The sequence below is a fragment of the Macrotis lagotis genome, chromosome 8 (assembly GCF_037893015.1).
Source record: "Macrotis lagotis isolate mMagLag1 chromosome 8, bilby.v1.9.chrom.fasta, whole genome shotgun sequence".
NCBI classification, from domain to species: domain Eukaryota; kingdom Metazoa; phylum Chordata; class Mammalia; order Peramelemorphia; family Peramelidae; genus Macrotis; species Macrotis lagotis.
The window spans coordinates 133,177,771-133,189,434 of NC_133665.1; the positions used below are offsets into that span (position 1 = coordinate 133,177,771).

The 11,664-nt window shown below is 52.7% G+C and overlaps 1 protein-coding gene across 1 annotated transcript; it reads right to left on the reverse strand.

Annotated features, from left to right (window-relative positions):
- Positions 1-1,629: 1,629 nt before the first annotated feature.
- Positions 1,630-2,891, reverse strand: H1-10 (H1.10 linker histone). Its single transcript, XM_074196063.1, is given in 2 exon segments — positions 1,630-2,348; positions 2,350-2,891. Coding segments are annotated over 2 exon segments (687 nt in total). The 5' UTR covers positions 2,785-2,891; the 3' UTR covers positions 1,630-2,096.
- Between the last annotated feature and the right edge of the window lie 8,773 nt (positions 2,892-11,664).

The following is an 11,664-nucleotide window of genomic DNA, read 5'->3' on the forward strand; positions in this document are numbered from 1 at the left end:
GGAAAGCTGGAGCAAGATTAAAGAGATAGGGGTGTGTGTGTGGTGTGTATACACACACACACATCCCTATCTAGCTACATAATAGAGATAAAAATGGGGAGATCCACCCTGAGGAAATCGAGAAAGGTCTCTATAAGGAAATAGCCGTAGAATTGAATTTGGGGGTTCCAAACATTGCAGAGGAGGGAGTGCATTTTAGGGTTAGGGGGCTACCAGTACAAAGCCAGGTAGGTGGCAGAGGGACTGTTCCCAGAGGCCCAGTTACCTGGATTATAGTGTGTTAAAGGTGAGATGTCATCAGGGGCCACAACTGGCAGGGTGAGCAGAAACCCGCTTATGAAAGGGCTTCAAGAAGCAGAGGCCAGTTTGTTGATCTTCAGACAGTGGAGCCACTGTCGTTTCTTGACTGGGGGCTTAACACCGCTTTCGGGGGGATAGGTGCTGCAGTGCAGTCAGGAGTGGGGAGTACCCAAGTTCAAATCCGCCCGACAATGATTCCCTAGCTGTGCGGCCTCGGGCAAGCCACTGAGCCCCGTTGCCTTGCAAAAACCCTCCAAAGTGGAGGGTTTTAAAGGCAGAAAGACCAATTAGGAGGCTGGCACCACAGGGATGAGAGGATGGATGTGAAATGCCATGATACGGGGGGCGAGAGTGAGGGGCTGAGGACCCCGGGATGACCGAGCCCGAGCGAATACAGGAGCAGGGTCATCCTACCCCAAAGGCTAGCCGACCTAGGCACACCCTGCGGGCCCGGGGGTCAGAGCAGGTCGTTATTGTGCAGAAATATTTATAACAGCTTTGTTTTGTTGCTAATGGTGCAGAATTCCAAATTGAAGGGATACCCAGCAATCGGGGAAAGGCTGAATAAGTTGTGGGGTGCAATCGTGATGGAATGTGAGGGCGCTACAGGGCATTACCAAGACTTCTCGGAGTTGATGCAAAACCAGTGAGCAGAGGCAGGAGAACGGCCGGGGGGCGAGGCGGGGACCACCCAGTGCGACTCAGCACGGTGGGGGCAGCTCCCGAGCCCCCGGGGTGCAGGAGCTCCCCGCCTGCGCACGGACTGAAGCGGGCTTTGCCCATTTTTCTTCTTTTTTGCAACATGACTAATAATGGAGCGTTCCCTCAGTATTGCCCAATTACGTTTTTAAAAGCTAACATTCATTTTTTAGAACGGTGAGGTCTGATTGACATTTTTCTGTATGCATCCGCAGAAGCGCAAGGGCAGGGGGCAGGAGGGGGGCATCAGGGAGACCCTCCGGCTTTGGGCGTCTGAGCCCGCGGGCCGGGTCCAGGCGCGGCCCCCCGGTGGGGGAACCCCCTAGCGGCCCGCCTGGGCACCTGCTTCTGCCAGGCCGGTGCCACGTTCAGGAGCGCCCCGGGCCAAAGCGGATCTGCACCCAACGAGCGTTACGTAACCCCGCGTTTTTAGGGAAAAACACGCGTTCTATTTCGGTAGAGCCGGGCCCGGCGGGCGGGGGAGGGGCCGCCGCGCGTGCGCGCTCCGCGCGGGGCCCGCCCCGCCCCCCCCCGCCGTGACCGCGCAGGTGCCTCCCGCCCGCCTCCGCTCACTTCCGGGGCCTCCCCCCGCCCCTCCCCCGCGCGGCCGCAACACACGGGACCAGTCCGGAGGTTTCAACCATTTATTGAGCCAAAAAACCCATAGAAAAAAAAATAGAAAAAAAAGGACGAGCGGGGGCGCGGGGGGAGGGGAGGGTGGGGCGGCTCCCCGGCCCCGCCCCTCCGCGCCCGGCCCCGCCTCCTCCCCCGCGCGGCTCCGGCCATTGGAGCCCCGGGACCCGTCGCCATGGCGACCGCCCCGTTGCCCGTGGCGAGAGCCAATGGGGGCGTCGCCGGGGCCGGTTCAAAATTCTAAAGCAAACAACAACAACAAAAAAAAAACCCGCCCCGGCAGCCGGGGGGCGGGGAGGGGGGAGGCGAGGCGGTGGGGGGGGGCGCTCGGGGCGAGCCCCCCCCCCGGGACCCCCGGGGTCCGGGCCCGGGCCGCCCCGCACACGCACGGTACGAAACCTACACAAAGGGCCGCAGAACGGCGGGCAGCCGCCGCCCCCGCCCCGGCCGGGCCCGGGCGCCGCTCACTTCCTGCCCTTGGGCACCTTGGGCACGCTGGGCTTGGCCGACTTCTTCACCTTCTTGCCCCCGGCCGCCGCCGCCTTCTTGGCCGCCTTCTTGGCCTTGCCTTTGTCCTTCTTGGCGCCGCCGCCGCCCTTCTTGTGCGCGCGCTTGTCGGCCTTCTTGGCCTTGGCCGGCTTCTTGTCGCCGCGCCGCGCCGGGGCCGGGGCCGCCGCCGCCTTCTTGGCCCGGGGCGCGGCGGCCGAGCCCGCGCCCCGGCGGTCCGCGCCGCCCCCCCGCGCCGCCCGCGCCGCCGCCCTCCAGCTTCTTCCTGTTGAGCTTGAACGAGCCGTTGGCGCCGGTGCCCTTCACCTGCAGCAGCGTGTCGTTCTGCACCAGCGCCTTGATCGAGTACTTGAGGTAGGTGCGCCCGTTCTGCTGGTCGAACCACGCCACCTTCTTGGCCTCGTTGTAGATCTTGGCCAGCGACGAGCCGTTGCGCTCGCCCAGCTTGCGGATCGTCTCCACCACCAGCTGGCTGTACTTGCCCGGCTGGTTCTTCTTCTTGCTGCCCTTCTTCTTCCGGGCGGGCGGCGGCGGCGGCGCCGAGGGCCCGGCCTTGGCCTTCTTGGCGGCCGCCTTCCTGTCGGGGCCGTCGGGGGCCTCCTCGGCCGGGGTCAGCGGCAGCGCCTCCTCCAGCTCCACGGACATGGTGGCCAGCGGGTTGGCGGCGGGCGGCGCGCGGAAGCCGGGCGGCCGCGAGGGGAAGAGGAAGGCGACGGGCGGCTCGGGCGCGGGGGGCGGCCGGCGGGCGCGGGGGGCGCCGGCGGGCGGCGGCGGCGGCGCGGGGCCGCTGCTCCTCGGGCCGCGGGGCACCAGGGTGGGGGCCGGGCCGGGCTGGGCGCCGCTGCCGCTGCCGCTGCCGCTCCGCCGGGTGCGCGCCGGGCTCTGGCGGGGCGGGCTCGGCGGCGCGGCTTATATGGCGGGGCGGCGGACCACGTTGAGAACAACAACAGCCTGGGCCCGGGCCAGCCCCGACTTGTGCTTCTTGCGGCCCCTTCTCGGGGCTCTGGGGCCCCGGGCCGCGCCGCCCCGGGCCCGCGCGGGGGGCCGCGCCGGGGGCCGGGCGGGGCCGGAGCGGGCCGCGCCGCGCGGGGGGCCGCCCGGGGCCGGGGGGGCCCCCCAGAGCGCCGAGAGCGGGGCGCGCCCCGAGCTCCGGGAGAGGCCGAGGAGGGGGGCGCCCCGTCTGGGGCGGGAAAGCGCGCCCCGGGCCGGCCGCCCGCGGCCCCCGGGCCCGGCCCCCGGCGGGGAAGAGGGCCCCGCGGCCGGCCGGACCCCCCCCCGGGCCCGGGACCCCCGCGGCCCCCCGCCCGGCCCGGCTTTAAGTCGTGGCAACTAACACAGGGCACGCCCTCGCGCGGCCGGCCCGGGCAACGGGAGCCGGGGGGCCTGGGGGGGGCCGGGGGGAGCCGGGGCCCCCCCCGCCCCGCCCCCGCCCGGCCGCCGCCCCCTCCCCAGGCCGGCCCCGATGCTGTGCCCGGCCCGGCCCGGCCCGGCCGCGGGGAGGGAGGCCCCGGTGCCGGGGGCTGGGGGGGGTCGGTCCGCTTCTGGGGGGGTCTCAAGCCCCACCCCCCCGGGCCACCTGGGGGGCGGGGGGTTATTCACACGCCAGAAAGAGGGCCACGGGGGGGGGGTCCAGGGGCCCAGGTCTGGGGCCGGGAGGGGGGAAGGCAACGTGCGCCGGAGAGGCCGGAGGAGGGCCGGGAGCTTCCAGGGCCGGGGCCGGGGAGGACGGGGGGCCGTGCCCGGCGCTGGCCGGACAGAAGCCCCCTCCCCACCTGTCAGTGACCAGGTGGGACGGGGCGTCGCGGGCGCCTCCCACTCCAGCCCCTGGGGGCCTGCCCTTAGCCAGAAGAGAGGCAGAGTTGGGACCCGGGTGTGCGTCCCGGATGGGCCCCCCAGCCCTTTCTGGTATTTCTCAACATTTCCGAGTTTGATCACATCTGCGCTTCGTGGAGCCCCTTCTCCGGGCTCTGTGCCCCCGCCGGCCCTGGGCCTCCGCTCGCATGGGAGGTGGGACTGCGTCAGATGAGGTCTAGCCCCCTCCGGCTTGAAAGCGATGATGCTCGGCTCTCTGGGGGGGATGGTCGCTCATGCTGAGAGTTGGAGGGGACGGCCAGCCCTTAGCCGGACCCAGACCTCCAGGACGGCCCCAGCTCCTCCTCACCCCCAAGTGCTGATAGTGCAACCTTGGTCCCTGCCCCCCATCATTCCTCAGCCCACCATGCCTCCAGTCCTCTCTCCTCCCTTCCCATTCCTTTCTGGAATAGGCTTGAGACAGGGCAAGTATGCCCAACCCTCCCATTCACTGAGGCCCAATGTTACAATAGCCGCCCTGGCACCAGGGGTACCTCAGAGAGCCGGGTCTCCTCAAGAGACCCCTCTTCCAATCCAATTTGCTTTCCACCATCCTCCAAAGCTAATTCTTCGGGCCCTTAATATTTCCTTCACTCACACACAGGATCTCAGAATTGGAAGGGACTTCAGAGACCTCTGCCACAATAAGAATAGCAACAACCAGCATTTGCACAGAGCTATACAATTTTGTCTTACTTGATCCTCATAGCAACCCTGGGAGAAACTGAGGCATACAGAATTTAAGAGATTCACCTAAAGTCACACAGCTAATTAGTGTGAGTTCAGTCTAAGACCAAATTGAAACTAAGGTCTCCAGATGGAGGCCATGTAGCAGTCTGTATATCAAGGCTAGTTGAGCTCCTACTGTGTACCAAGACCTATGCCACATGAAGGGATGGGAGAGAAAGATGGGTTTAAGTCTCCTTTCCTGGGCACAAAACCATGGTATCATGTACCATTAATGGAAACAGGAAAAATCTTATCCGTTGGAGACAGTGAGCTCTGAGGTACTGGCCAGATATACAAATGGAAATAACCCACCTAGTGCCTGGATAAGTAGGATCTGAGCTCAGAAAAGAGGTCAGGGATTAAAATTGGAAGTCAGTGTAGAAGAGAACAAGCTGGGAGGTAGTTGGTAAAATCAAAGGGGAAAGTACCTAGCATACATAGATATCAAAATAAAATATGAGCTCCTTTAAGGCAGAGATGGGTTTTTTCTTTTTTTTTGCCCTGTTTTTAGCTCTTAGGTAAAGTATAATTCAAGGGTAGGAAGAAGGGGGAGGGGTGCCAGGAATGAGTCTGTTGGCGCTGCGGTAGAAAGAAAAGAAAAAGACAATCTAGTTATACAGAAGCCACAGGAAGGGAAGGTTGTGAGAAGGAAAGGGTAGGTTGTCAAGATTATTAATGCTACAGAAAAATCTAAGAGAAAAATGATGGGAGTGGCAAAAGGAGAGGAAGACTATTGAATTTAGCCATTTAAGAAATCGTTACTTGGGAAAACTTACTTTCAGCATATTGCAGGACTGGAGAGTCAGATTTTAAGGAGTCAAGGAGTAGGTGGTGAGAAAACGTAGGTGCTAAGTGTGGGCAGTTAGGCCTTCAACACATGAAAAATGGAACTGGGTATATCTCTGGCACAATCCACACCTCCTGATAAATAATGCATTCTGATACACCACCATCCTTTTGTTCACCAGAGTCAGGAAGACTCAAGTTCAAATTAGGCCTCGGATACTTTGTAGCTGTGTGACCCTAGGCAAGTCACTTAATTGATGTTTGCCTATTTCCTCAACTGCAAAATGAGGAAAATAAGGTTCATCCAGAACCTTCTATCTGTTGCCTGCATGACTATAGCCTTCTAACAGATCTCTCCATGTTCAGTTTAGTTCCAGTATTACAGAATATGTACCATGTGCCAGGTACCATCCTAGGCCTGGGCATGGAAAGCAGAAAAAAAGGATAGATATAGTCCTTTCTGTTGCAGGGAAACTATGGATACAGAAAGATGTGCAGAATAGACACAGAAGAGCATTAAGGAGGGGAAGTGGGGGGGCAATTTGGAGACTGAGTCATTGAATCATCTCTATGCAAATGTCTCCCTAATCTTTATATCTAGTCCTTGTCTTTCTCCTGAGACCCAGTACCGAATTACATAACTACAACGCTTTATAGGCATCACCAACACAACTCCTCCAGCTCCCCCAAATCTTTTTTTTTTTTAAAGAACCACCACCATCCTCCTCACTAGCCAGATCTCAAGGTTGCATCTGGGGGGCTGGTGTCTGTGGGATTCTCCAGCTCAGGGTTCTAGGCTGTCCTCATCAAGGACCAAGTCAAGGGTTCTCAATCTGGGCTCTGTGAACTCGAGGGCTTTTGTCTTTTGCCATTCTGATTCCCTTGCTTCCTCGAGGCTAGTTTGGCCTGGGTGAAGGAGGAAAGGAAGTGCAGACTGTGTGAAAGGTGAGGAAGCTGAATCATGTCAAAGTAGGAGGTTGGTCATTTGCTGAATATTGGGGGGAAAAGGACTGGATGAGAGGAAAAGTGCCATTGGGAGTTTAAAGAAAATGAAAGTCAAAATAACTCCTACCGGGACTCAAGAGAGGGATTAAACAAGAGAAAATTGGAAGAGTGCTGGGCAGTAGTGAGGGGCCAGCTAAGTCAGATGGCATGAATTTGAAGTGGACCCAATAAACAAGGCCTGGTAATTGCCACTGGACTTCCATTGGGACTTCTGAGCTAAGGTGGTACACATGAATGAGGAAACCCTCCCTCACACCCCCTCAACCCCAGGAAGCCCAAGGCTGCCTTCTCTCCTACTGGCCCCGAGACCATAGTCTGCTCAAGGAGACAGCTTGCTGGAAGACGATGGCATTTTCAGGAAAGAGAACCAAAGGAGATAGCAGGGAAGCCACAGAGAGAAAGAAGAAAAGGTCTTTGATTTCAGTCTTCAACCCTGCTGCCCCATGAATCCACCATCCTAGAGGGCACTTGGCTCTGACTTGTGGGCAAGATAAAGGATTTTCCAAATAGTTTCCTAGGGCAATACACATTACTGGGAATACTTCCTGGAATCTCCTAGGTCAGGAAGGTGGAGCACTTAAATTAGGGTTTAATTAGCACCTTAATTAGGCAGCCAGGAGGAGTGAGAGCAATAGAGAATAATTGCTATGTCCTTGTTGAACCAGCCCTGGGCAGGGAGTCAGGAAAGCCACCTTTTAGACTTTGCCCAGGCCTTGAACTAGCAGTGTGAACCCCTCCTATTGGGGGGTGGACCTCTGGATTCCCCATTTCTTTTTTTGAACGATTTTATTTCGTTTTACGAATTTACTCCTATTCTTGCTCCTCCCCCCAGAAGGCAGTCTGTTAGACTTTGCATTATTTCTATGGTATGCATTGATCTATGTTGAATGTGATAAGAGAGAAATCACATCCTTAAGGAGGAAAAATAAAGTATAAGAGATAGCAAAATTACATAACAGTTTTTTTCCCCTAAATTGAAGGGAATAGTCTTTGGTCTTTGTTCAAACTGCACAATTGTTTCTCTGGATACAGATGGTATTCTCCATTACAGACAGCCCCAAATTGTCCCTGATTGTTGCACTGATGGAATGAGCAATGGACTCCCCATTTCTGATTGCTCACATTGATGGCCAACTTCAGAGGGTCAGACCTCCAACTTGCTCAACATCTCTCCCCTCTACTCATCACCATCCCAACCTCCTAACAGAACTGTAGACCTCCCCCACCATCTTGGGATGACAGGGGCACAGTAGCCCTTTTTCCTCCACATTATGCTACTTGCTTTCCCTTCCTAACTTCCTTAATAGAATGTAAGCTCTTTGAGGACAAACTTTTTTGCTTGTGTTTTATCCTGGTGGTTGGCAGATAGTAAGCACTAATGAAGCTATTTTCATCTATCCATCCTTATCTAAAGATCCTCTTTATCCACCTCTCATTTACCTGTGTTGGTTTATTCTACCTACCCTTACCTCCCTCCCAAACTTTTTACTTGATTGGAATCGCCTGTCTTGATCAATAATAGAACATTTCTGGTCCACAGTTTTTTCCTCTGTAAAGTAAGGTTTGCAGGTTAAGGTTCTCTGTGGAGGTGGGGAGAGTTGTGATGTCTAAGCTGAGGAAGTTATAGGAAAAAGATGATCCATAATGAAGCTAGAGGAGACAAGCTAAGACTAGAGAATATCATAAAAAGGGCTTGATATTTCTGAGGTGGAGAATCTAGGGGGTGCGGTTGAGAAGTGACAGTGCCAAGAGTGAAAATGCAAGAGGGAACATGGGGGTGTCTGAATATGGGAGCAGTAATGGTAGGAGTAGTGGGAGGTTGAGTGTGGTGTCGAGTGAGTCATTAGCTATAGGATTTAGAATGAGATGGGGTAAGAGGAAGTGACTCACAGCCCCCCCCCCCACTAGAGAACAGTAGCTCTCAGTGAACACATTCAGGGAGAGTGGTCCTACCTGGGAGAGGGGTTTTTAAGGAGAAGGAGTTGAGACCAGGAAATCAAAGTGGAGGAAGACAGGTGACACCATAAGGTTTTGACCTAGGAGGACCTATAACTATAGCTCGGGACAAATCGAGCTCTGATCTTTTTGTTGAAGGTATCATAAGAGGGAGGTCTCAAAGACCTGAAGTGGTGACTAAATTAGGAACTTTTCCCAAGGCTAGAGAAAAAGGGTGAACTCGTCCAAAGAACTCCTGGATTAATCTTAGGACCTTCAGAGAAATTCAGTTTAGTGAATTTATTGTACTTGTATTGATATATTTTGTTTTTTAATAAACCTCAATTTCTAACTATATCCTTTCCCCTTCTATCCAGAAAATCACCTCTTATGACAACAAAAGGCAATTTAGCAAAAATAACTGTCACATTAGCCAATCTGCCAGCCCCCCACTAAAAAAAAATCTAAATTAATTGGGGGAGGAGGACTATGAGTCAAACTAAGGGAAGGTCAGAAGGGAGACTGAAGACATGGTGATGGAACAGCAGGTAAGCCAGTCTATCTGGAACTTAGAAAGCTGAGGGGAATTATATGTGATTATCCTCTAAAGATAGACTGGCATAAAGGAGGGGTTCTTCAATGGCAACAAGAGGAACCTGCACTTGATTCTACAGGCAGTAAGGAGCTCCTAAAGCCTCTTGAGTGACATGGCTAGACTTGTGCTTTAGAAAGATCTCTTTGGTTTCTGTGTGGAGTCTAGAATGGGGGGGGGGCAGATGAGGGCCAGAAGAACAATTAAAGAGCTACTGCTATAGATCAAGTGAGAGATTTTGTGGTTAGAGGAATGATTGGCACAGGTCAGAGAGCTGGTGGGAAGGAAGGATGGATGGATGAGACTTGGCAGTTGATAGGATGCAGAGAGTGACTGGAGACTGAAAGAATAGTGGGCCTCTCCACAGAAATATATAATTTTTACTATCTGGTAGCAATAGGAACCTGAGATCTTAGAGCTATAGTTCTGGGTTTCTTTCATCAGCAATCCCTTTGGAAACCTCCTCATGGTATTACATTGTTGGACTATTCTTTCTACAAAGGAATAATTAAATAAAAGCAAATAATTTTGCCTCTGAGAGGCCAGATAAAGTCCAGTTGTTGTATGAGAGAAACCTTTTGGGAAGTGGGAGTGAGACTGGTCTCAGTAGAACAAAGACAAGATTGTGGACTAAGTGCTAAGTGCTACCCTTCTCCTCCTCCTGGGCTGAGTCCATCAAAAGAAATGTAAATGTTAAAGATGCGGTTTCAGAAGGCCCATCAAAGGGACCCAAGGTGCTGCTGCTAGTGAGTCTTCTGAAGTGGCTCCCAGGGAGTCAGAGAGCAATCTCCTTTGGATAACAAAGTATTCCTACTTTGGGATCTCTGGCTTCAAACTCAATTGTTGCATTTCTTACCTAAAGATATAAATGGGATAGAAAGCCTGTAGTAATGAGATAGACCTACTTGCTCTTATTAGAACTCTGGAGAATAGAGAATCCTTCCTGTTTCCCCTCCCCTAACATCATCTAATGGTTGAATATAACTATCATTTAATAGTTGAATAATTTGATAAAAGAACAAAAGAAAAAACTCCTAGAATGTCCAAACCTTCAATTCAAGGTCAAGAACATAAAAATTGTTCCAGATCAGATTTTCTTTGCTGAATTTGGATCTTGGGTGTAGCCTATTCTTTCTAGGAATCAAAGATGGGGGCAGTTGTGTGACTCAGATCTCATGTTATGGGGTGAATAAAGTATCCATCATAGGAATATATTCACATGCAAGAAAAAGAGACCATGCATGTTCCTTAATTAGCAAATTCAGCTGAGTTCATCAATGACCGAGTCCAAAGGAAGAACACTGTTTAGTAAACTCAGGATCCCTTCCTGGTTTCAGGACATGGCATCGATTTTTAACAATGCCAAGAAAAAAATCGCTTAGTTTATCTTAGCTTTAGTAGCTCAGTGAGTCTGTAGGAAAAAATTTCTTGGGTAGAACTGAGAAAAGAAAGCCCTGTGAGTAATTAAATAGGATGAGGACTACACACAGATGCGTAGAAAATGAAGGGGATGAATTCAGTGGCTTCAAAGGTCCTTAACAGCTCAAAATCCATTATCATATAATGTCACTGTGTATAGACACAAATTTTGGTAAAATTATATTCTTTAACATCTAGATTAGAACAATAACCCACATTTGTATAGTGCTTTAAGAATTATAGATCTAGAAAGGATTTTAGAGGTCATCTAGCCTACTGTCTGCATTTTATAGATGAAGAAACTGAGGGTGAGGGAGCTCAGATGACCTGCCCAAGGTCACACAGGTAATACAAAGTAGAGGTAGATTTAGATGAAGGTTCTCTTAAGTCCAATCATAGTCTTTTCATCGAACTGAAATTTTCTGGTTTGTTTTTTTTTTTTGGTTGTTGTTTGTTTTTAGGTTTTTTGTTCTTTTGCAAAGTGATGGGGTTAAGCCCAAGGCTACACAGCTAGATAATTATCTGAGGCAGGATTCGAACTCAGATCCTCCTGACTCCAGGTCAGGTGCTCTATCCATTGTGCCACCTAGCCACCCCCTAGGACCAGGATTTTCAAAGCATTTTCTTCTCAACTACCATGTGAAGTAAACCACTTCTTGTACTCTTGCTACTTGTAGTCATGTAGCTAGCATTGGAACGGATACTGGAATTCATGTCTCCTGACCTCCCATTCTGACCATCTTTCCACACTCTGCTCTACAGAGTTGTTTATTTTTATTTTATTTTAGTTTTTTAGTTTTTTGCAAGGCAAATGGGGTTAAGTGGCTTGCCCAAGGCCGCACAGCTAGGTACTTATTAAGTGTCTGAGGCTGGATCTAAACTCAAATACTCCTGACTCCAGGGCCGGTGCTCTATCCACTGCACCACCTAGCTGCCCCTCAGAGTTGTTTATTTAAAAGTAATCTTCAGGGGGCAGCTAGGTGGCACAGATTAGAGCACCAACCCTGGAGTCAGGAGGACCTGAATTCAAATTCGACCTCAGACATTTAATAATTGCCTAGCTGTGTGAACTTGGGCAAGTCACCTAACCCCATTGCCTTAAATAAAAAAATGATCTTTACTGATGGAAAATGAGTAGGAAAGGGATCCCAACCAACTCCAGAAAATCCTGCTAAATTCCAAATCAGCAAACAGGATGAAGAGGAAAG